The sequence below is a fragment of the Phaethon aethereus genome, assembly GCF_964289735.1.
Source record: "Phaethon aethereus genome assembly, chromosome: 15".
Lineage (NCBI taxonomy): Eukaryota > Metazoa > Chordata > Aves > Phaethontiformes > Phaethontidae > Phaethon > Phaethon aethereus.
Genome location: NC_138591.1, coordinates 5,681,727 through 5,707,718, shown reverse-complemented (window position 1 = coordinate 5,707,718; position 25,992 = coordinate 5,681,727). Strand labels below are relative to the sequence as shown.

Below are 25,992 nucleotides of genomic sequence, written 5' to 3'. Positions count from 1 at the left end.
GCTCAGCCATGTCAGAGGACAACACTGATGAGAAGGGATTTTTCCCCTACATTTCAAATTCTAGCATGCTTTGCCAGGTTTGTTTTAAGAAACCTCTCCAAAGACTTCAAATATGCAGATAGAATGCTGGAAAAATAAATATGCATCTTTTCCTGCTTAAAAAAATACTGTACCTACTACATCATTTTTCCGTAAGACAAAAGCTTATAAACCGCTTGGCCAACTCTCCATATTACAAGCTACAACTATCAACTCTTCCTGGAAAAGAAGATTTCAACACACCACGCCTATAGCATTCACACTCTGAAGGGAAAAACTGTGCTTAAGCTACTGATGGCTGCATGGTTAAACTCACCCACTAACACCTTTCCTTCATTACCTTTTCCTAAGCAGCAGAGCAGGTACACTTCATGCTATCAAAGTGGCCCTAAGCAATCATCTTTTGAGCCTTTAAACCTTTGGATTGTTATCTTTGTTCTGCAGTTAGAGCTCCACAATACTTCCCGCTGCTACTGCTGGAAGTATAATTTACTCTATTTACACAACTTGCAGCAACACACTCCAAACCAGCAGTGAGATTCCATCACGCGCTGTTAATGGCACTTCCAGCTACATTACTCAGCAGTCCTGGAGCTGCGACGAGGAGAAAGGAGTGCCTGCTTATGTGTGCAGTGCAAGAGTGACCCTCTCCTCCTTCCCCATGCTAGCACCACAGGAAGGTTTTTCCTCCCTAGCAAAAATAGCAAGCTCCACAGGAGTCTACACAACTCAAACATGTAAACAATCACCATTAAAAGAAATTGATTTAAACCCACTGTTCGGGAAATTCAGTCCTGTTGTTCTGTGTCTAAAAGCATCCAATCGGTGATACAGCAAATATGATACGCATCATTGTTTGATCTCCGGGAGGCCCCGAGACACTGGCAATTGCACGGGTTACACAAAACACAGATTGCGCTTCAGATCCCCAAGCTGGAAGCAGGGGGAATATCAATGCAAAGGCTGATTTGTAATGATGGAGCCATTTTGTGGTGTGATGACCTCTATTGCCTTTTTAATAACAGAAACACTGTCTCTAAAAAATATACAGTAATGAATGGAAAGCAGTTCAAGAATGGAAGGATGAGACAAAATAAATTTAGTCTGCTTAGTGAAGCCATATGCCATTTGGAAAATGTTGTTACCAGTGTGTTTGTACGTCGTAACTCTCCATTCTAGATCAGCTAAGGGACATGACAGGCAGTTGAGCTAAGATCTGTCTCCAGTTTTACAGAAACGGATGGGACCTTACACAGCAAATTGTTCCCTTGTGATATCTTTTCCATGCCTGGCTTGTTTTCTGAAGTCAAGTTCTGCTCATATTCCACTACATTAGCGATTAACTCCTGCTTCACTACCAAGCATCTCCTCTTATCAAAAAGAAACTGGGGACTATTTGTCATGTTGTGAGCCAAATATAGCTGGCAAGTGTCTATCACAGTCACTAAACAACGTGGGAAATGTACTATCACTGGGAATAAAAAACACAGTAAGAATACTGCAGTGTAAAGACTGAGAAAAAAAATACTTGGCTTGCAAAAAACCCTTCCGGGCACTCTTCTGCCTGTGTTTATAAGCTCACTGATGACCAAACATACATTCACTGTGCACAGACTCACTATCAGCCATTTAGGAAAGAGGGTTGTATCACCATCTTCAACACCACACTCAGATCTCTTCTACTAAGCTGAATTTTGCACTATAGCAACAGGGAAGCCAGGACTACCCGTGATTCTCCACTTCATTGCCAAAAAATAAATTCAGATGCCAACTTCTGATTATCTTTTCTTAAGCATCTACCAAACCATTCATTTTAATGAGAAAATTAATCAAAGTTTCTTAGGATAAGAAAAAATTCTTTTGCCTTTGTACTGCACATTGCTCATAACCACCGACTTTATAAATCAAACATAGCACTATCTTTACTGAACACTTAAGACATTTCAACTAAAGGCAAAAGAACCTGTAGCTAAAAAAACAATAGAAAGCTGAATAAGTGCTGGGCTCAATCACTAGAGGGAGTTATGATCACATATTAAGTTACTATAATGCACAGACCATTCTGAACACAATTATGAAACAAATAAGAGAGAAGACCATCAGCTAAATCTGGATGTCATTCAGGGAAAAGAGAAAATTAGATTTGCTTCCTTAACAAGGTTTTATTTCCAAAGATTCAAGACCTTCTCCGGGGGGAACTTTCAAATCATCTGTAATGAAAGGTTTTTAAAAATGCATCTTATTGCCTACATTTTAATGCAGAATAAGGTATGTGACAGAAGAAAGCTGAAATTACCAGTTTTGGAAATGACACACAGCATTGCATCAAGAAAATGTTAGAGTTTTAATTTAAGCAGCTTTACAGCCCATTTCATTTGAAATCAAAAAGTAATCTTAATCATGTTTTTATTTTTAAACTAAATTGGCACAATTACATCCAGCATGAAAAGGCACCACCAAAAGGCTGCTTTTTCAACAGATGATTCCCTTTGGCCATTAATAAATTTAGAAAAAGCATTTCTCTGACAGGCTGAGAGAAGCAGCCTGAAAAAAAATAATCAATAACTCAAACACTGCCATCATTCTTTTATTTGATCATTTAATCAATTGTGGGTTTGAGGGTTTGCTTGGTTTCTTTTTAATATATTAAATGTCTTTTTTATACTGGTGAGACTTTTCCCCCCCCCTTTAAACTTCTTAGCAAAACCCACAGAACAATTTGCCCAGCTGCACTCATGGGAATTTACACTTGGCTAACAATTTTACAACTAACTAAACAGTTTCGTTAACAGTTGCAACACACACGAAGCTTTTAACACCCAGCTTGAATCCTGCCCAGTAAGGCAAAGTCCAGGACACGATTGTCTCTTGAACCAAAATCTACCACATACCTCAGGAGACACATTAGCAAATGCAGCCCAAGACAAACTAAGCTTGCTTGTCCAGTGCTCAATTACACAGTATTTGACTACTTTACATTCAACAGGTTTACACCAAAGGTTGAAATTCTCCACACTTCCATTGCTTAGACAAGTCAGCTAACACCTTGACAACGCAAACAGTCCAAAAGCCTTTCTGAAAGATAGAAGTATTGTTTTTAACAAGAACAGACAACAGGTTCCTAATGTGAGGAAATAAAAATGTGGGAAGCAAGAATATGTGCACTGACAATGAGAAGCACTTTCTGGCACAATATGGAATGTGTGAAGAAATGCTATGTCTGGGAAGTTAAGTCCTGGCAAACAAATTCATGTTCCTGTTAGATATTCACTCCCACACCAGGACAACAGCTTAAACACCCTCTAGTTTCAAATACATAACACACGCTATAAATAGACTGCTCCTCCCAAAGCCTGGCAATATTCTGCCACCAAAACTGCAAACATACTTTTACACCACCATCTATACAAACTGGTCCTTGAAGCAGTCAAATGACAGTCCTCAGGGCTCTTACTCCCTTCCCATACCCAGATGACTACTTTGCACATTTTGCTGTGACATTCCCTGTCCAGATGAGATGGTCTGGGAAAGCAGCTTACTTCTCCTTGCAAATACTTTAGCTCATAAAATAAAGCTGAATAAACTCTTCATCACATTGTCCCACAGTTCTTCATCTTTTTCCTCCTGCAAGGATTTAAGCAAAAAAACTCTTCTTCAACACAGGAAAGACAGTGCTAGCAAAGAAGGCTCAGCTGAGCAGCAGGGAGATCTAAAAAGCCATCCTCTCAGGCTGTAGTCCTTGTTTTCTTTATGTATGTTTTAATATAGCAGTGTCTTCCTACCAGCATTCACTATTGGTATCACTTACCTGTTTGTGATGGTAGAGTTCTGCTCTTTCAGCACAAGCTCCCGTTGCTGCAGGGCCACAATTTGCCTTGAGAGATCATCCGGTGTCCTACACAATTAAAACAAAACAGAAACTTTTAATAAATCATTGTTTAAAATTGTTCCATTCATGACCATAAAAAAAGTCTCACAAAAAGCAGACAAAGCAATTTGACCAGGCCAAAGTTGCTGCAGCTCCTTAAAACAACACAGGGCTGCATCCTGGGTAGCAGACACAAAAGCTTGTTTTACTCAAGCATTCCTGTATGCGGTAACCATCATCCAAGCCTCAGCATCTCACCACCATTCACTTCAACCCAAAAACTCTAGAGCTGTAAAGCCAGCAAGACCCAACTCTAAAGCAAGCAGCCTGCATAAACATTCGTACCAGATGAACAAACAGCTTATCAGAAACATATATACTTTTTTTTCTTTTAAACATATCTAAGAATAGGTGTTCACAACCTCCCCATCCTAGTGCTCAACACAAACGCACAGTGGAAAGCACACCCAGCATTACTGCAATTGCTACTCCACTGCGGAGCGTCAGTGGAGCATAACTGAAGGATCATTACCAAGAAGGTACAATTCAACAACTGGCTACTGCTGAATAACCTCTGAGAGTATAGAGGTTCAGCTACATCCCAGGTCACTCAAAGCAGTGTTCCAACACAATTACCACTGTGCTGACTTCAGAGTCCTTCATACAAGCAGTGACTCCAGAGCCATAAAAAAAAAAATTTCCATGAGCTCTAGATAACACTTCAGATACCACTCTGACAACCTTTACTTGTCAAAGAGATCAAAGATTTCTACAGATCTGCTAGTAACAGCTCTGCAGTTGTCAGGAATAGGTTTATTTTTCCATCGAATCCCATGACAAATTCTTAAAGCTAGTGGAATAAGATAACTCCAGTCTGGCAGTCCCAGAAACCACTATTCCACATCAGTCTCTGCAGGAGACAACTGTTCTTTTTGGAGACCTCTCTTTAAATCGTGAGCGTAAGAGAGATTCAATTCTAAATGAAGGCAGCTTATGAAAAAATACAAAAATACTTTTCCCTTGAGCAACCAGAAACAATTTCCCATCCAAAAGAGAAGCACCTGTATCACACTTCTCAAAGGAAAGGAAGTTGGAAAGGGCATCACAGTATGTACTAGGTACATCTTTTGGCTACAGTAAGAGGCATCACCCGCAAAGGAGAAGACTGACCCAAACCTTGAATGGGTTTTTTCACAGCGAGCAAGTGGGAAGCCAGTTTTGCAGAAGTTAAATCTGTAGAAACCTATTCTGTTGTGTCCCCCAAGATACAAATCAAGGCTTCACTGTTACTGGCAGATGAAATCAAGCCTGGACAGATTTTACATTATTCAACTACAGACCTGGAAAGAGGGTCCTACCACTCCAAAATTCGACTAGGTAGATGTGCCTCTAGCTTGACCATTGGGATTCTGAGTGAATCTAGGTCTAAAGAAGTCACTTCCCTGATGATATCACTTTTCAACCAACTATTCACATACAGAAAAGGCATCACTTTTTCTCTTTAATCATCTGTCACTTCTAGCCCAATGAAAATCAGTTAAACACTGAGACTATGTAGATAGTCAGGATTCAATTCCAGTAATCCCACTTCAAAGGTTCCTGCTTTTAGCTTCCAGAATTGCACACTTGTAGCCTTCCTCAGCAGAAACTTTTGAAGCTTCTAATAGCACTTGTGTTACATGCAAGTCTTAACAGTCTATATATAATAAAACAGATGGATGTGGTCTCCCTCAGACAATGCAGACATGTATTATGGCAAAGAAATCTGTCAGAACAGGATGAAACACTATCCTTCGAAAACATCACGCTCAATAGTCAAGAAAACTATGAGAAGAAACCAAGACACCAACCTGGAGATGACTTGAGAAAAACATCCAAGATTCAAATTCTGGTAGCAGACACAAGTCAATTTTAAGCCAACATGCACCTGGGTTTTCAAATGTGTTGCAGCACTAGATAACACACTTCAAACTCCTGTAGCTGAGCCTGAAGGGATTCTTTATTTAAGCAGTTACCCATCTCTTTACTGAGGGCTACTTAATGGCTGGGCATCAGAGCGAACACTGGAGAACTAGTTCAACCCAGTCTGATGCAAGCCACATCTCCATAAAACTCAAGAGCACGGGGAAAACAACACTGGTTTCCTGGAATCTCCGCTCTGAAGAGCTCAAATCTAACACTGCTCTTTGTTCTCCAAGTTGGAGGACTCAGGTTCTTTCTACTGCTATATAAATGGAGAACTAAATGATAACACATGCCAGAAAGTGGAAGACAGTTGGTTTCACATGCTCCACAATGTGTACGGGGCAGAGGGGAGAGACACGCGACACGGCAGGGGACAGGAAGACAACACCACCCAAAAAGACAACAGCAAGAAACCTACAAGAGAAGTCTATAAAGCTATAGTCTGATTTCAACATGGGTTCATTAGCTTCTATCTGCAGGAAGTGGACTTCTGACTCAAATTTTTCCCATGAATTAAGGAGGTAGATGTTCTCTTTCACAGTACTTTCTAACTAGAAAAATCCAGATATAAGTTAAGGATAGAGGCAACTTTCTATTAGTGCTTATGAGGAAAAAAAAAAATTACAAATTATGTTTCCTTTTCCACTTCACCATCTTTCACCCACTAGAGTCACCAGAAGCCAAAAAATAGAAAACAACAGACAGAAAGGGACTGGGTATGCTTAGCTTTTTGGCAAAAAGAAGCTGTAAGCAGACACACTGATTTCAACATGGACAATCTTTGTAAAATTTAATGCCAAGTCAACAAAGCTCTGAAAAAGGCAGTTCGAAGCCTCTCATAATTCCACTAAATATAGCAGATTTATCACAAGGGTAGTTGGTATCAGGCATCTCTTGCCATGCTGAGTGCCAGCCCCCAACACAAGTGTTTGGTCCCTGCATCAATGAAGTAATTGCACAGATTTTTTTTTTTTAATGCACAAAAGAGTATATTTGCCTTGATTTTTTTCTCATTTTCTCATAAATTCATACGATAATGTATTAGCGCTGAGACAGAGAACTGAAATTAATCCAATAGTAAAATGAGATGGGATTATAAAAGCCACAGATTTCTAGCAATGATAGCTACCGACAGATTTCCAATAAAAAACAATCATCCTCATCTGTTCAGCAATTCAAATCAACAATCAGCTTCCAATCTCAGTTTCAGCAATTGGCAGCTTTAGGTTTATACTTATTTCTGGAGGATGTTTTATTGGCATTAGATACTTTTTTTTTTTTTTTAAAGTAAAGCAGCATAGATATATAACAGAAAATAAAGTCAATGGGTATTAACCCCCTTTAAAGAAGAGTTCACTTTCTGTAAAACTAAATCATGTCAGGTGATCACAGAGAAAGATACCCCTTGGATGCACTCTGCTGTCAAATACCTTTATTGAGAGGTTTCAAAGCCTGTTTCAGGTCTACATCCCATCACACACAATTTGGCAAAAGCCAAATTTAGACAGTTCCAAGCAGAGGAATGACAGTGCATGCACAATGAAATTAAATCAGACGAACTTTCCATTTGAGGAGAAATGGTCAACTCCCAAAGCACTGCAAATACACACCAGCCCTCATTGCTGTAAACAGCCCTCTCATTTCACAACTTTCTGAAAACAATGCCTCAAAGAGAGAAATTTGTCAGCATCCCAACAGACCTCAAGATGTTCCGGCCTTGAGAGCCTTTGCCTGATGGGCTAGCTGTGTATAATTTCTGCTAAAGCTCCTTTATGGAGCAGTTGATATGAAAAACGGTATTAAAAAGCCAAGAAGTCTGCTTTAAGAGAATCTGCCTGACAATATATCTTAACAACACTACTTGAATCACCATTGCTACTTGAGGGAAGTTTGAAATTCTATCCTTACATAAATATAGCAAGAACTCCCTTTCTGAGAAGCTGCTTCTTTCTGCACTGTCACTATGCAAACCTGCAGACAGCTTGCTTCCCCATGTAATGATGGAGCCCACGGAACCACAAAAAAACTCACACCTAGAAGTCAACTTCTAACTGCTTCTATAAAATGTTTCAAAATTCACAGCAAAGGAAGAGGTTTGATTGCAGCTAGATATCTGACATTAAATTTTAACTATGGAAGTGCAAGACAAAAGTAAAACTAAATAGAAGAACAGGCACTTAGTCAACTCTGTTGGGAGGACCAAGTTCTTCACTGCCTTTTTTTTTTTAATGAAATTTGCTTGAAACTAGCAAACGAATAAACACACAATACTAAATAACTCAGAATTACTTGGTTTTGGAAGTCTGTTAACATTTCTTTCTATAGTTTTAATTCAGTATGAATATACAATCATACAGAATTGGTTGTCTCAATTAAACCATATTAAATTGAAATGGAACATTCCCAGGTTTTTGCCATGGCATTTGAGGTGGATCCATAAACTGTTTTACACTTAAATGTAATTAACTGACAAAGACCAGAGACAGAAGCATTTAAAGAGAAAGAGGCACAGAAAGGGAGAGCACATCATATTCTTTCTTTTAAATAGAAAAATTTCCAGGTTTGGGGGGCAGGGAAGGGGTGGACGGTAAAGGCAGTCTTCTTAAAGTATAAAAGATTTTGTCCCTTATCTGTTTCTATACTATGTATAAGAAATGCAAGATTTTGAAATTCTCCTCTTCCCAAGAAGGACCTTTTCTACTTTTAAACAGGAATTTAATCTTCTTCCTAGGCAGGAAAACAACAGCATCTGAAGAACAAACACAGAACGATAACACAACAACAACAGATGATTTCGGGAAAGACATGTTAGTTGTTTTAAATATTTCTGTGTGATTAGAAAGGTTGTGGAATGCCTGTAATAGTCTTCCTGTATGTTTGAAGCGAGTCCCCCAAACATCCTTTTTGTATATTTGAGCTCTACAACTGCTTTAACTCCCCTATCTCTGGTTTACAGAACTCCCGCTTATTTCTTAAGCTTCCCCAGCAAGCCCAAAAGCAGCTCAGTTCCTGTGATGACTTGCCCTTCAAGAAAGTACAGCAAATAACAGTAATCACAACAGCACATACAGACTTCCCAAAATACAGCAACACTGAGTCCCTAAGTTCAATTTGGTCACATTAACTCAAAGTTTGTATCAGAAAACTGCAACTTGCTCAACATCCCTTTCCTCTTGAATTATGTATCACCTCCCTGGGAGCGCACCTTAGGTCCCCTTCACCAGACTAAAGGAAAATATTGCCACTAAAATCTGGTGTTCAGGCCTGGAAGTTCTGAGAGTTAAGTTTCACAACAGTAGTTCTCTTGAAAAAAAGCCCCTTCAAGCTCCACTCCAGGTAGTTGCACCTACTTGTCTTTATGCCTACATCCTCCCTTTCAATGGCTAACTGTATTAACTAAACCACAAGGTAAGGAATCTGCTACACACATTGTTCACAAAAATAAATTCTCAAAATTTCCTAGACAATTAGGACACGTTTAGTGTTTTGTAACATTGATTAAAATGTTTTAAAGAGCAATCACTTGCCTTTATTTAAATTAAGGTGCCAAGAGCTGTCAAAAAAGTAAAACTAAGGTATACATTACACCGTTTCTCCTATAAATTGCATGCTTAATATTTACGTACAAAGTTAACTGAGGAAATCCGAAGTGTAAACTGAAAGCAATAAGCAATCTCAGCTTCTGAGGTTCCCTTCATTTAGAAAAGAAACCTCATAACTGTGTACAGATAGAATCAACAAATGCAATTGCTCTTTACCAAAGCAAATGTTCCCATTAACCACTTGAAGCAGAACAACTTATTTGTAACAAAGCATCTTAAGTGTTTATAAGCGTCTTGACAATTCTAAAGACAATTGATATATCTCTTTTGAAGCAACTGCAAAATTAGCAATTAATCCAATCAAGTCATAATTTGAAGAGGGGAAAAGAAATAAAAAAAGAAAGAAAACTATCCTAGATTCCAGCCAATAGACTTTTTTGGCTTTTAATGAAAAAAGTTTTTTTCTGCCCAAAGTTAACAATACAGCATCATAACAACTAGTTTTTCAAGTTTCATTTCTACTTTAAAGCTATATTTAAGAAATAAATTATCTTAATTAAGCTCAATTAAGATAAAATTAATCTTACTTTTGAAAAAATTAATCATTTGGCGGGCATTTCAACATTTCAAACTTCTTTCTCATCCCTACCACTACTCTAACAGCAAGCACAGAACAAACCACAGAAACTTCCTAAGCACACACATTGCGTAGTTGAATGTAACCTTTACAAGTGAAAGGCTTTAACAGACCAAGGAAAGGGAATGTTATACATAGTAGTATCAAACACGCTGATTTGGACGGTAAGACAAAAATGGTCACCTTTTTTTTTAACCTTCACCCAGAAGTCAGGTCATTGCATAGTGAATCACATGACATGCAATTTACAGCTTTGAGAGGTCCCGGTGAAACAAAAGCAATTTTCTATAGTTGGATTAAAAAAGTGCTAGAGCACATGGCTGAGCTTTTTACATGGCAAGCCCAGACAGCATTGCCTTCCCAAAAGATGTCCAGCTCACACAAATCATCATTGTAGACTTCCAGGTTTCTCTTTTCCGGGTGCAATTTGGTGAGAGCAGCCGAGCAAATCTAAGTGCCTGCTGCCACTGAAGTGGCAGTCACTGGCTTTGCTTGGTTCCATTTTCTGCCACTGAAATCGGGTCTGAATGAGCTTGCTGAAATTCCCCCTTTCAACAAGAAGCTGTTAACTGTCTCAGCTGTCTTCTCATCAAAACATATCCTCAAGCTCTCATTGAGCTTACAGTGCTACACTCCGAGTCAGGTAACATCAGCCACATCGAAAAAGTAATGGGGCTCAAGGGTGAGACACGTGAGCTGTCAGTCTGGCTCTCAAACTGGTGAGAAGTATTAGTCCAGGCTACCTACGCTGCAAGAGATCCACAATCATGTCATCGTTTTGGTTTTTGGACTGGATGAATACTTGTATGCTATCTCTCAAAGATTTGTCTTAGTACTGTCAAGATTAGACTTCATTAAGAGCCAAAACTAACCTATGCTTTAAACATACAAAAAATAGGTACTACTGCAGAGAAAGCACAGAAGTAGCAAGGGAAACAGAGAGTTAACTAGAAAAACAGAATAACCTATCTTGAGCTCTTACTGATGACAAGTATATCCTCACAGAAGCTCAATTTGTACTGCTGCTCACCCACCGGGGTGTCCTTTAATTGCTCTGCTGTTTCACATTACAGCACAAAGGCTGACCACTTGTACGACTGCAGCAAAGCATGTTTTGCTCTCCACTCTACTCAGCTGCCATTCTTTGGTCTTTTTGGCACAAAAGCTAATGATTTGTAGCATAAAAAAGGAATAAATTAAAAAAAAAAATTATTGACTCTAAAATTCTTACTTGCACTTGACATTTTCAAAACAATCAAAGCATGCTTTGCCATGCCCTGTTGTTGACTCTCTCCTTAGACAAAACCAAAACACCAATCTTTTCGGTAGTATGATGAAGATGAAATCAATTCCTTCTTGCAGCATGCATTGCTATGCCTTATCCCACAGGAAAAAAAGTGAGAGTCCACATGTTTCAATCATGCTGCAACACAAAAGAATTTTAATGTAGCTTAAACTCAGTTACGTAAAATGAAACCGTTTATAAAGGCAACAATAAGCCATTTGATATACAGCTCAAGAAACATGGAGCATATCCAAAGCTATTAAATATTCTGCATCCTATGTTCTTCCGATATAAGAAACAAACACTTCTTAAGGTCTTCCCTTTTTCAGGTTATCAAGGAAGAATAACAAACCTATTGTACTTACTAATCCATAAGAGCCAGTGACTTTGGAATGCTTTTCAAACCATTGTTTGGTATGATGCAAGGAAAATCCTTGGTCTCTAGCAACAGAGACTTTCTACAACAGCATTCTCACAGCACTGCATTCTCCATCCCACTCATCTCTATTTTTTTTTTTACTGTCTCTCATCACTGCTCCATCTCTTAAAGAAAAAAAAAAAAAACAAAAAATCCTCTATTAAGGAGGGCAATCCTTAAGTACCTTAAGGATTCATTCACAATTAGTTTGAAATTCTAAACCAATTATAGCCTTGAACTGTTCAAGGCTCTAGGATGGCATCTGTGGATAACAGTTCTTTTTGCTTAACTTTTCCCCAAAAACACCAACACAGATCAGAGATTAAGCAGAAAAAAACCAAAACACACAAGCTTCTAAAAGCTATTTACCAGCAGTAGCACAAAAGTAGTACAGTTGGAAATGATCATAAAGGATTTTAAAAAATGGCTGTTGCTGCTCAAATACTAGAGTAAATATCAGCACAATCTTTACAATTAAAGCAGCAAATGTTTTTTCTCAATTTGCAATTTGATTTCGTGAATGTAATTATATATTAATGATGCTGCTGAAAGGAAATTATTGTGGCATATAGTTTCATACCTACTGCCCTTAAGATTTTGAGCACAAAATGTAAACACATTTAATAATGTAATGTTTCATTTTACTGAAGCAGCATAAAAAGCTATTTTAAGTCTTTTACCCCATGATGAACTTAACTTGATGAAAAAAAACAGCTAAAGGAGGAATAACGTCATGAAATTAATAAAATTACTTATTTTAGGGAGTCATAACTAGGGTAGTTTTTCCTACAGTTTCCATTTGTCAATGGAGTTGGAACAATCATCGTGACAGTCTAGAGTTGGGCAGAGAGGATAATGTGAACTATTTGCTGTGAAAAATGAAGGCTTCGCAAGGGAGCTGGGGAGGTAAATCAGACTAATCTGAAGAACAGAATCCCAGCAGAATACCAATTATTTATTCAAACCACATGGGTATCATAAAGATTTTCAAGGCATTTGGACAACTGTAAGTAATCATAAACAAAGAATTAATATCTGAAAACCACAGACTGAAATACAAAAAGACACGCTCATTGCAAACAAAGTCTGAATAGAGAGATGTTCTATCTTTCAAAAGAGATCTCATTCAACAGAGGATCATTAGAAACCCTGAAAACTACTGCAGGCCAATTAGTGGGATTACACAATGCTGGGCAAGTGTCCTGACGCCAAAATAAAGGAAATAAATTGAACTTCCAGAAGATCAGGCAGAAGCTTCTCTTTCTAAATTTCATGTCAATGACTAAAAGCTAGTTCAGAAACTTGCTCCTCACTCCTCTGAGGGCCAGCAGGGATGGCTGGTTACAATACAAGGATCTCAGGTTAAAAATATAACTCCTCAGCTTTCAAATTACGCAAGAAAGTTTATGCGAATAAACAGACTGGAGTTAGTAATCCTGACATAATTTTGCTGAACCTCTGCCAGTTCCGTTCTGGTAGGTCCCTTCCAAGACATTTGGAGACACTCTGACCAGCCTAGAAATCATAGACAACATCAGCTGCTGCTTTTTTTTTTTTTGGGGGGGGGGGGGGGGCACACAAGCAACCACCAACAACAAAACAACCAACAAGAACACCCCCACAACTCACATGTTTCCAACATACCCTTCTGGCATAACTTCTACCCACATGGAAATTACTAACACAGAGACATCATTTTTACAGATAACCAGGGCTTCCATCTGATAAGAAAGGGAGCTAATACTGTAACCAAGGCCAGGTACTGACAATATATGTATATGTGACTACTTTACACATTTCACTAAATTGATAGTCTTGTTCTTTTGACATCTGTCTGAGATAATCCTTGCAAAATATTAATTTATCTAAGTCCTTGTATTGTCTTCAACATCTTTATGGATCACATTGTTTTCCCAGAGTCTTATCAGCTGAAAATATTAGCCAGCAGTAACACAAAATCCCTAATCTTGAGCAAGAGGAAATACTAATAATGACTGCCTACAAGTCCTTGTGAGAGTCCAGACAATATTTTCAGCTACTTTATATAAAAGTGATTTGACATTCCATATATTATTCTTATTTACTTCTGATTACAATCACATACCTCTTCAAGCTCATGGCAGGAATGGCACTTCAAACTGCAACTTTAAACTAGAGTAAAAGTTATTTTAACTGTTTTATTAATATCATCCAACAACATCAGTCACAAGTAAATTTATGATGATAATTTTAGAAAGAATGAAAAGCATACTGCTTACATGTTCACCTGGAATACTAAGTTATTCTTTCAGACAGAAGATTAAGGTTAAGCCAGTTGCTTCAATTAATTAAAAACTACCCAAACCCAAGGAAAGATTATTTCAAAGCTTTTCACAGCAGAGGGCTCACCTCTGGCAGAAGCAGAAAAGTGGAAGATCCTAGTTTCAGCAAATGTGGGAGGTTAAAAACCTTACTGAAATACTGAAAACACACGGCTGATAAATGATACTTAACATGAAAATCAACAGTGGAACAAATAAAGTAGAAAACGCTTCAGGAAAATGCTTGTGTTGTCAGCAGCATATTCCTACAAGTTATTTGTATTAAGATGGTACAAAAGCCACCAGCTACCACTGAGGGTCCATTCGTGGTGGATATATGAAGCGCATAATACGCTTTAGGACAAAACTAGATTTCTCTAGAAACCAGACCAAAAGCAGCCTTAACTTTAGAATCTAGGGCACAAAACATTTAAGCGCTCTGACTAGGACACCCAAAAAACTCTGTAAGTCAACTCCAACGTAAGAAAATTTAACCCCATATTGATTTAAAGGATGTTTGAAGCTATCAAACATAAGAGCTGTGCCCTAAATCTTCTGTTTCTTAACTTGTAAAGCAGTCAAATATCAGTATGCAACACTATTTTTGAGTGCCATACTAATAAATTAATCCTAGGACATGAGTTTAAATCCTAGCTTTTTGCTTAGTCTAGCCTCGCATTTAGCTATCGCATCATTTCCCACTGAGTTCACTTACCATTCAGAGCCTGTAGCTCAGGTACTGGTTTTAACAAATCCATAAGCACGTGAGCGCACTATCTATAACCCCCCACCGCCTGTCTCAGACCTCCCCACTTAATGAAGCACATTTCTCACTCAGCTGTCCACAAGCCAGCAAGTGAGCTTAGCTTCAGGAAAACGAATTACACGCGTCCCCAGACACATGTAAATAAAATGAAGAAATTTCAGACTTACAGTGCTGCCTTCAAACCCTCTCCCCCAGCTCAGGGAGGATTAAAAAGGACTTCAAAGAACCCCGAGTTCCAATTAAAACACTGTGACCACCCCGGGGATGCAAAAATATTCCTCTGATTAGCGAGATGTGCTCTTTGAACTGTTTAGCTTAAAAAAGCTTTCAGAACTTTAAACAAATGCAGTAATTCTCTGTCATACTTTTTTTTTTTAAGTTTCTAAAAATTTAATGTTCAAACTGAAGGACAAATAACATTTCAGACCAAAAGTTTTATGGAAGACCATTAACACATCAGCTCTAGGCAGCTACTAAAAAACATGAGACATACCAAGACTCAAACATTGCAGCCCCAGTACAAACCAGATGACACAAGTCATTAAAAGAGAAAAACCCAAAAAGTGTTGCTACAGTGGTGCTGGCACCACAGTATTACAGCCAGGGGAAGACAGTACAAAATCCCAATCTCATCAGCCCTCAGAACTACTCTCCCTTAAGGGCAGAGCACATCAATCCCATCTCATTTTGAAATTCTGCTTTCTTTCCTTAACATCCAAATCTCCCAAGCCACAAATATAAAGCACCTCATATCCAGGTTCTTTGACAGACAGTGACAATAAAAGAGTTGCCCTCAGCCTTGGCAATAAGCATAGATTTAAATAAGAAGCTCTTCCTATGCTTCCCACCACAAAGAAATACAAAAAAGAAAAAGAAAAAAAGAAAAAAAAAAGAAAAAAAACAACTCACCCCACCCTCTCAGTCTCTCATTCCCAAAACCAGAGCTGGATTACATACTCTGAAAGTTTTAACATCAAGAAGAATGATGAACATTAAGAACAAATGCTGGGAAAATAACTGAGTCCTAGGGCATGCCAAAGCAGTCAGTGCTAAGTGGATATAACAAACCTGCCTGTGAAAGCCAAACCCCAATCACCATCATCCATAAATAATGAATAATTCATGTCAGAAGGAAATAGAAGCAGACTTAAAGACTTGTTCATAGAAAGTGGAACTGCTATATTGTAATCGCATTAAAGATGTAAACAGTGGCATTTCAGCAATTACTGTTCTCCTTTTGCCAGCTCGCTCTCACAAACCGGTACATCAGCTCAGCTGCCTGCATCCAGCACAAGGTCCAGAGCAGCCAAAAGCAATTATGCCTTCCCTGTGTCTTTGCCACAGGCTCCTGTGACTGGGATTAAGATAAGGACTGGATTGGTGTCACAAGCACTTTGACACCACCTTGGCTTACTGCTATCATCAAGTTTTAGTCCCTTTCAAAGCCTGAAGCTACTAGGGGAGGCACTACTGAAAATAGATGATAAACAGCTTCTAAAATTTGAAATGTATTCACAGAAAAGAAAGAGCTACCTATTCTCTCCATTTAAAGAAACAAATATCCTTTTTTCACATCACTTTCACATCCTTCCTTGCATGCACAGTTACCTTCAAGATCCCATTTCATCACGCTATACGTACAGCATACAGGACTACTCACAACCAGTTACTTTTTCGTTGGTGAATGAACAGTACAGAACCAATCAGACAACAATGGAGTTAAAAAACATCCTTTCAGAAGTCTTCACAGTGTCTACCCCATTGGAGATCTCCTCCCAGCTCCTGCAGGATCTGCAGCTTCCTGTTTCTGCTCATTGCAGGCATGACTGCAGTTTTGTCCATCAGCTCCACACTTGAGGAAAAGGTGCATCAGATATTCTTAACTCCTCAGATTGCACTTGAGCTTGATTGGGGAGATGCTGCAAAGCATTCATAACCCAAGTGTAAATGGGAGTCCTATTTATACAGTAAGTATTATATAACTTGGATGCTAAAGGTGTCTACTTTGGACAGTAGTTTCAGTGAGCAAGCACAAATGAAAGCTGCAGCCATTAAACCACAAAACAATTTAAAGTCACTGGTGCAGAGCTACCTCAGTTAGCTGCTTTCCTCCTAAGCTTGTCTGAATACTCAGGTTTTCCTGTTATGTTACTGAGAAAATTTTTAATTTACTTCAACCATTCTGGTTTATAACTTGAGCATTTGCCAGCTAAAAGCATTCTCCAACATCAGCTCAATCCTCCTTCCTCTGCTGAACCACAGCTTCCCTCATAAATATCCCCACTTCAGAAGCATCTCAAAGAAACAGAGCCAGAATTACACATTTCTTTTAGAACTTGATACCTCCACTATGTTTCGTACGTAACCTTGCAAAGATAGGATTCAAACAAAAGCAAAAGCATATGGAAAACAAGTCCCTCTGCTCAAGAGTAACTTTGCAAATGCTTACAAGACACTTGTCCATATGCTGAGCATTTACTCTTTGCAGAGTCACATATCAAGTCCAGAATTTCTGAATATCCAAAACATCTTTTTTCTACCACATTTGCTGTAATTTTTTGACAAGAAAAAAAATCTGCACACAGCATACAACAGAGTGAAGACACTCTTAAAATTTTCCAACTAATGCTTATGCAGTGCAAAGAGCTCTTTGTACTCTTGCAACCCTGGGTAAGAGGATGACCGACAAAAAAAAAGCAAGCCACATGTTCAAGAAGATGAACTTTTCAATCGGTGCAAGAAACATACAGAAAGGTTCAACAGTACAAGCCTCCACATGAAACCAACACCCCTCTGTACAGGCATCTTGCTGCTCTTCGCACCTGCTTCAAAAAGCTGAAGTCAAGCAAGCAGATACATCCTCCACTGGCACTCCTTTTTCCAGAGGACCACTTCCAAAATCCCGAGGGAATGGGCACCATTACTGTAGTGAGAGATTCAAATGTATCCTACAAAGAAACTTTTTGCTTCAAACCCAGGGAAGTACATAAACAATCACAAATCCCATGTACACATCCACCATGGTCTATAAAACTATCCATTTTTTTAATCAGGCTTAAAATAAATGCTTAAACATACAGCTTTGCAGAAAGGAGAAACGAGAGCTGCCTATTGATTTTGTATCAGGGCTACCTCAGAAAAGAAGGGGAAGAACATAATAGTTGAAATAAAAGTTGCTCCCCCACATCCTCCCTTCAAAAAGCACAAAAGCTTTAAATACATGAAACCAGCTCAACTGTGTAGTTACCCTCTGAAAGGCCATGAATTACCTAAATTGGGCTGTGTGGCAGAGGAATAAAAATGAGACAGGGTCAAACCAGGTCTGGAAATAATGGGGGGGGCGGGGGGGGGGAGGCGACATTTCAAAAGAGGGAGGGGGTTTTATTCTCGCCTTCCCTCCTCCTCCACTCTCCAGCAATCGTCATGGCCCAAAAGAGACAGCAGAAGAGGATTTCATTAATAAATTTATTTCAACTTTCTTTTCAATGGTGCTAAAAATGTATGCAAATCCATTCATAATTAGGTTTAAAAATTCCATTTCATGGGATAATCAGACTTCAAAAAACTCAATTTTAGTTTTAATCAGATTTTAAACAAGGATATTAAATCCATTTCGTTCAGAAGAGGGAGAAATGGTGAATTTAACACAAAATGTATTCAAGCTTAGCCCTGGGAGATAATTAAATAAAATTAATTTGGCAAGGGTTGTCTGTAAATGGAAACGCTCCAGACAGCAGAGCACATTTCTGAAGGAAACAAAAGCAGTTCATTACTGTACAAACAGATACAAAACTTATTGTTCAGACAGAAAGGAATTGCAGCTCTTGCACAAGAGCAAGACAACCTGGGCCCTCAAGCTGCCTCTGACAAACGCAGCAGTTTGTGGAGGAGAAGGTAGTTATTTCCTTCTCATTTCAGCCACGTCCCTTAGACTCCCCTAGCACAGCAAGGGGGAGAAATGCAGAGCACAGCATACACAAACCTAACTATTCCAAACTACCCTGCACAGGAAGGGGTACGAAACAACCTAGTGAGAGACAGCTCCTTAAAACTATGAAAACCTACATGCAATTTGAGGCCATCAGCAAGATTCTTGTCAGATACAATTCCATCAAATTCCACGTAGTGACTTAGCCCCTAGACCACAGATCTGATTCCCAACTTAATTCCAAAAGCATCTCCCTGACAAAAGCCATGGACCGATAGGGATGCTAAAACTTCAGTAACTGTCCTTCTGATGTTTCAGTCTGAAGGGGCAAATGTTTCTTTTGTAGCCCTTACAATTTCAGACAAAAAAGTGCACTTCTTTTAACACTGTATATTATCAGATTTGTCTGACACTTAGCTACTAATATCATACGGTACTAGAGACTGTCCATGAAAGTCACTTCTGGCAAATACTTCACCATCATGAAAACATAGAACAGAATGGCTGACTAAAGCAAATGTAAGTGTTTAATTTGTAACCTCCAAACTTTTCCCCAACATTGAACACTTTTAATATTCATCTGGACAGGGCGCTGGGCCACCCTGTCTAGACCATGCTTTTGCCATGAAAGGTTGGACCAGGTGATCCTGAGGTCCCTTCCAACCTGGCATCCTATGATTCTATGATTCTGTGAAACTCTACTGACCTAGACACACCATCATTGCAAAGAACAGTACAGGATACAAGAAACAGACAAATATTTTAGAAAAAAGCTATTTTAAATATCTAACTGCAGTCAAATGACTGACACTGAGAAATAGCATGTTTAGCTTCAGCAGCTATCATAAGCCATATAAACAGGAGCACACACGTTTTCCAAAACCTATGTCTACCCAATTGCAAAAAAATAAAAAGAAAAATAAAAATCAGAGCACTTTTTCACTCTTCCTCTCCACCAGCCTTCCAAACATATCAGTTATTACAAAGTGCCAATTGCATTTCCCCTTGCCAGCTACTCGCAGACAAGCGAGCCAATAGGTGTTCTGTCACCTTGACAAGTGGGCCAGCTATCCAGAAAGCAGATGATGTCTTTGCCAAACTCACACTGGAAACAATCAAGTCTAAATGAAAGGCTTGTCATGAAATAGACTTGATGCCATCAACCTTGGCTGCTAAATTTGCAGAAAACCACCTGAAGCCACAAAGCTTTAACTCTGGGCATACAAAAAGCATACAGTCAGAAATGTTATTTGCAAATGTACTAGCAAAACCGAGTAAAAGGAAAAATCATAACTAGGTTAAAGCATCATTTTCTGAACTGAGACAATAGCAGAGCTGTGAAGTATCACCAAAAGCTGTCCAAGCTGATGAACAGCTGACTTCTTTAACTGAGGATACTGATACTGAACACATTCTCAAAGCCAGATACCCTATTTCTGTTCTTAGAAAAGTTAGTAGGATTTCAATCCTTCACTGAACAGCTTCATGTGTACCACAGAAAGAGAATGATTGTTTCATTAAAATAGGAGAGAAATTAACTCGGTCAGCAGGGTGTAACTCAGGAAAATCCAGAACTTCATATTTCTTCCCACCCAAAAGATTGATCTTCCTTTCACTACACTGTTCATATCAGAGTATCTCTGGAAGAGAGCTTAAACAAGTAATGAGAATTCAAAAGCAATTCCAGCAAGAACAACTTGTGCTAGAAAATGATTCTTGCCATAGTTGCTCATTACTCCCCACAAAGAGGCGCAGCAATTGTTAACTTCGTTGATAAGAGAGTTGAGAATAACACAAAGGGACTGGGTAAGGATTGAGTCAAAGCAATACTAGAAAAGGAGAGAAGAGATGCTCAAGACTTCAAGTGAATACATTTCTAGAAAAGCCAAAACTCTGCCTGTATTGGAAGGTCAGGCTCTCTGACAGATCCTATTTCTGTTTATAGCAAAAGGCAGTAAAGTTGAGAGCTGCTTCAACAGACAGAGGTTTCTAACATGCTATTCCCAAATGTATTGTCCTAATCCAAGAATCACATTCTGCAACAGACACGACTTCATTACACCAAACTTTTCAGTACCAGGTGATAAGCAAAATAATGCAGAGCACATTTCAGTCCATCAGCAACCACAAGGGGGAAAAAATTTTTGATAAAATAAGCTTTGCCAATACACTCCCTGCATTTTACATTGGTGGCAGGGAGGGAAAGAGGATTCCATACACCTCCATCTTCTAGCTGCCTTGGCTACAGGGAATAGTTGGGCTTGGTTTATCTTCTTTTTGATGCAAAGGCCTGGCTCCATTTTCTACAAGCCATTCTACCCCCACAGAAAGCTTCATGTGAAAACAGGAGCCCTGAGCTCTTACTTCAGCTGTTTAGGTCAGCACATTGAAAATAACCTCCAGACACTAATTGATTCCAAGTGTTCACTAAACACCGGGGTCCACTCAGCCCCCACCACCTCCCATCTCTGCTTTCAAAATGGGAATCTTGACAGTTATCACAGGCCCAATCCTCTTGACAGCCTGGTGCAGCATCTGCTCTCATTCGGGCAGCTCACTTCAGGCTGGACTTTCTAGCTTACAGTTCTGCGAGAAGAGAGACATACGCCAACAAGCCTGCATAACACACGTAACAGCATAGTAGCATACTACATAGAGGAAGGAGCAACCACACAGTTAAAAAAAAATCAAATTACAAAGTTAAGAGAAAATACTTTTCATTTTGTCTCCTCAAAGAGAACTGCAAGATAAAAAGGCATCATTTAGAGAAACAGCAGCAATTTAAGATTCTTACTTCTAATACTTTGCAACTTTGTTACATATAGTTTCAAATAAAAAAAGACTATAACTGCAAGAGTATCAAAGCAAAACATTTTTAATTTATTCTATGCATAATATCTCCCATTTGCAGGAGATTTTACTTTTAAAAAGGTGGGGGGACACTAAATAAAGTTCTTAAAATCTGCTTAAACAAAATCCATGCTGATGACAGTTAACAAACCTCCATTCTAAAAGTCTGCTTCAAGTCTTGTACATTACTTTGGATTTTCCTATCTAGACCAGGATACCATTGCCTTCAACCCTGGACCAGAGATGGATTAGTAAATAATCCAGTCCAACACGGCAATTTCTGTGCTGTAAGTTATTTTAAAATAACAAACAACACTTACATAATCACAGCTAGTTCAAGAGAACTTTGAGGCACTTATCACATTAATCTTTTAACTCACTAACATTTCAAGCTCACTATACCCTTTACGAAATGCTTGAAAATATTGTGCAGCGCTTTTGCTTCTAGAAGCCACATTAATTTTTCCTCTCCAAACAATGCACGCACAAAGGTATATCCACAAGCATATTCCCTTTAATAACGTAGCTTGTGATGAAAGAGAATATAGCCCAGGTAAAGACGTGCCTTGCTCAAAAATATTCACTGTCAAAGAGGTCCCAAGGGCGGAAAGACTGAAGCTTAAGGACAAGGCTTACATAATATCATCACAGGGCGTTTAAGCTAGCTTGTCAGAGCTAGGAGCATTTTAAAGATGCTAAAAGACTCAAAGAGTTTAATGCTCATACATTTCCAATTTTTTCCCCACCCCACCTTGATGTTGCTATGCTAGCTAACCTATTAAGTACAGTTAAAACTGAAACTTAGACCTTTCTTGGCTGATTCAGTACAGAACTCCCCCCTGCACTGATGGCAAACCAAAGACAAAGAATTAAAGTAGCACCTTCCTAGCTACCATCAAAAGCATGCATCCTTGCTCTAGGCATTGATGAGGTTAAGCACTAACCAGGATTGAATCATTTTCAATACACCATCAAGATAACCTGCACCAAATAGGATCAGAAAAGCATTACAGACAATACAAATCATATTTCTGTCTCATCTACACTGGCAGATAAGGTCTTCTTAATAGTTCAGCACATTTTTCAGCAAACTGGTTATTTCTCAATACAAACACAAAGGTCAGCTGTTCTCACACTTCAGGTCCCTGTCCACAGCTGTTGTTCTGTGTGGGCACAAAGGTGGACGCGTCTACTTTTATCCACTAACACACACACCCCCCTTTCCCAATTGCAGTTTTCAGAATCCTGATATTAAACAATGACTGTAATTCCAACCTTAAATATACTGCTCCACTCTTCCTATTCTTGAGCCCATTTCCCTTGCTTACAGATTGGTACACACACATCCACATGAAAGTGGGACTGAAAAGAAGCTTTTAGTTTAGGTCCTGCCTAGTCCTTTGCTATTATGAACTCGAGCCATCTCGTCCATAACCTTCTGAAGCTTCAACTTAGAAGCAGTAATTTGTGTACTTTTGCCCCCACTGGAAGCTGCATTCAGAACTTAGTCTTCCTAAAAGTCAGAACTCCTTCTAAGCTGTATTCATGGCAGGGTTGCAGTGATTTGATTTACATGCCAATACTAGTCTTTAGTATAGACGGGTTTTTTTTCCACTGGTATTGATCCTGCTTCCTTCTATCCATGTATTTGTTCGCAGCAATTACATCTCCTGCCAGCCTTTGCTAGAGGAGGCCAGTCCCTCCACTCCCCACTGGCTCAGGGGCTTCTCAGGCTCCTACCAGCATCCCTTTGCTGCATTTAGTTCCCGCTGCCTTCCTCCACAGAGGGTGATCAGAACTCTGAGAAGCGTCTCCCAGGCCATCTACAGAGGCACTTGAACACTTGCACCTCCATGGAAGTTTTTCTCCTGGTGCATCCTATGTGTGAGACTTAGCAGCCATCCTGTTGTAAACAAGTACACAGCCCTTCTAGTCCTTTCCACTGCATGTGCCATATTTTACAAAAGAAGCTTGTATTCAGCTCCCAGTTCCGGGGAGCCTTGTGTTTTGTTTCATTGAATTTTGTCTCACTTCTTTACTCTAATCCTTAGGGTCACTGAGTTCTGCATATCCAGCTTTTGTGTATTTACGAATCCTCTGAACTTGGCATCATTAGACAAGTTTTATCAGCACACACCAAATTTTTGCACCAAAACCATTAATAGAAATACTAAATAAAGCAGATCCTAAGGCTAATCTTTGAGGAATTCTACTTATCCTCACATTTTCCTTTCAACAATACTAAATCCATCCCTGCTTAAACAACTCCTCATACCCTACAATTCTTCTATTAACTTCCATCTTTTCCCACATGGTTTATACTTTCCCAAGTGGTGCTCTCGATCAAATGTTTAGTGAAGTTCAAATAAATAAGATCTATTGTGTTTTATTTGATAAGATAATCCATTCTCCAGACAAAGGAAGCTGTTATGTTAGACTGACACAATCCACCTTGGTACTCCTTGATCCAATGAAGAAGGTAGATTCCTTGCCCTGTAAATAAAGGCCCTGCCCACTAGTACAACGGAGTAGCACAACACAAGAGTTTGAATACTTACCGAGGCATTTGGGTTTGCTTCTACTTAGAAAGGGCCTGTGCACTTGGAGAAAGGTTTTGAAAAAGGCATTGCTACACTAAAACAAAATCATCCTCAAGAAGCATGTACAGGATCCATTTTTATATTTTTGTCTAAAAGTTTCCCTGCAAAAACAAAACTTTGGGGATAAATGAGGTATACGCTGCACATCTAAGGGAGAGGGAAGGCAAAGCACATCAACAGCCCCAGCAGAAAATTTAGAACTGAAATACTGAAAGATGCTAAAACGGAAATGGAAAGGTAAAATTAAAAGTGAGCTAGAGATTATAGTGGTTATAGGGTTTGCGGAGATGACCAAATGAGAGACTGAATGAAACTCAAGCAGGAACATTTGAGCTGTCTGACAGTAGCAAACCATCCCCTTGCTGATTAGTCTCTGCTATTTAAATGATAATTTCACTTTAAGGCAAACAGGACTGCTTAATATAAGGAAAGCAGCTCTTTATAACAGTGTCTATATTTTTGAAAGCTTCTCCTTCACAGCAGAGTGAGCACCTAAGTTCAAGCCATTTACACATAACATGGGTCACTACATGCTGGAAGAAAGGGTACTTTTTACCCAACTTTTTTTCAACAGCATCTCAAACACTACTTGCAAGAAATACGGCAGCAAGGCAAAATGAAGTCTCAGGCTGAGGAGTCCCCTATGGCAAACAAATCCCTTGCTATGCAGAAGACAACAGCAGCACACATTTCTAAAACATTCATGTTCCTAGTGCAAGAAGAGCCTTAAGGTTATTGGTTTGGGAAATGCACCCTATATTCAAGCTGGGAAATGCTCTATATTCTAATAAAAAGTTCATGGAAAAAGAAGTGATATTTCCCAGCTAAAAAAAGGGTCCATTGGCATCCTCACTTCCAAAATACAGTTCTTATTCCCCTAGTAAGAATCGTCCATCTTTTCTTTGATGTCATTATTCTCCATACAGTTCCTGCAGGCAAACTACTGAAGTTCCTCAAATTATTCTTCACCAAAGAAGATGGATCGTGTGCTAAGCTATTGTTCAATCATTTTCTCCGTCTCCAGAATGCTCGATCTGTGATCCTGGAAAGGCAGTTTCTTTACTGTTCTCAAAGCTTTGAAATGCAAAGCAAGGACAGACATATTTTTGATGTGAGCTTGCTTACTTCTTACCCTGATTCTCTGATTATACATTACAGCCTCCATCTGCCTAGATGTCAGGTGCTCATCCATTATGTTTTACACTCTTCCTATCTTTCCTTTAGCCTCAAGACTTACTACTCTGATATATTCAAATGCAAATAAAAGCATTAATGGCAAAGGAGAAAGAACACTAATATTTTTGAACATCAGAGATAAGTACAGCATTTTGGGAGAAAATTAATATCTGATTGGAAAATGCAGCAGGAAGCTTTGCCCAGCATTTCAGTGAAGCACTAGCAGGAACAGACCTACAATATTTTAAGAAATCTATGAAAGGAGGCGCAGATGGTTGCCATATTAAAATTAAGTGGATCAACACCATAAGAATGGGAGAAGACTAAACTCTGGCTAAAGCACAGATTTGATGTCAGGCTTCCAAACATCACATTTAAGTACATTACTCACTCCCAACACCCAAACATGGCCTGAAGTCTCCCAAAAGTACATTCTGACTACACTGAAAACTGGAACTTCAGATTTTGAGATGACAAAGGAACACTTTCTCCCCACCATGCATGAAAAGCATTCTGTCAAGGAAAGCTAAAACCTAAGGCACTGCAGAAAGTGAAAAATAATGTACATTTTAACATAAGATAACAGGATAACAAAGAACAGAAGAGCTTACAGCAATA

At 39.0% G+C, this 25,992-nt stretch overlaps 1 protein-coding gene across 1 annotated transcript in view; it reads right to left on the bottom strand.

Moving 5' to 3' along the window:
- Positions 1-25,992, bottom strand: part of MAD1L1 (mitotic arrest deficient 1 like 1) — a gene marked incomplete at its 5' end in the record, with an annotated part of 375,295 nt that overhangs the window by 332,774 nt on the left and 16,529 nt on the right. Inside the window, one exon of the mRNA XM_082006803.1 lies at positions 3,848-3,934. Within this exon, the coding sequence (XP_081862929.1) occupies positions 3,848-3,934 (87 nt within the window). The remainder of the gene's footprint in view (positions 1-3,847; positions 3,935-25,992) is intronic.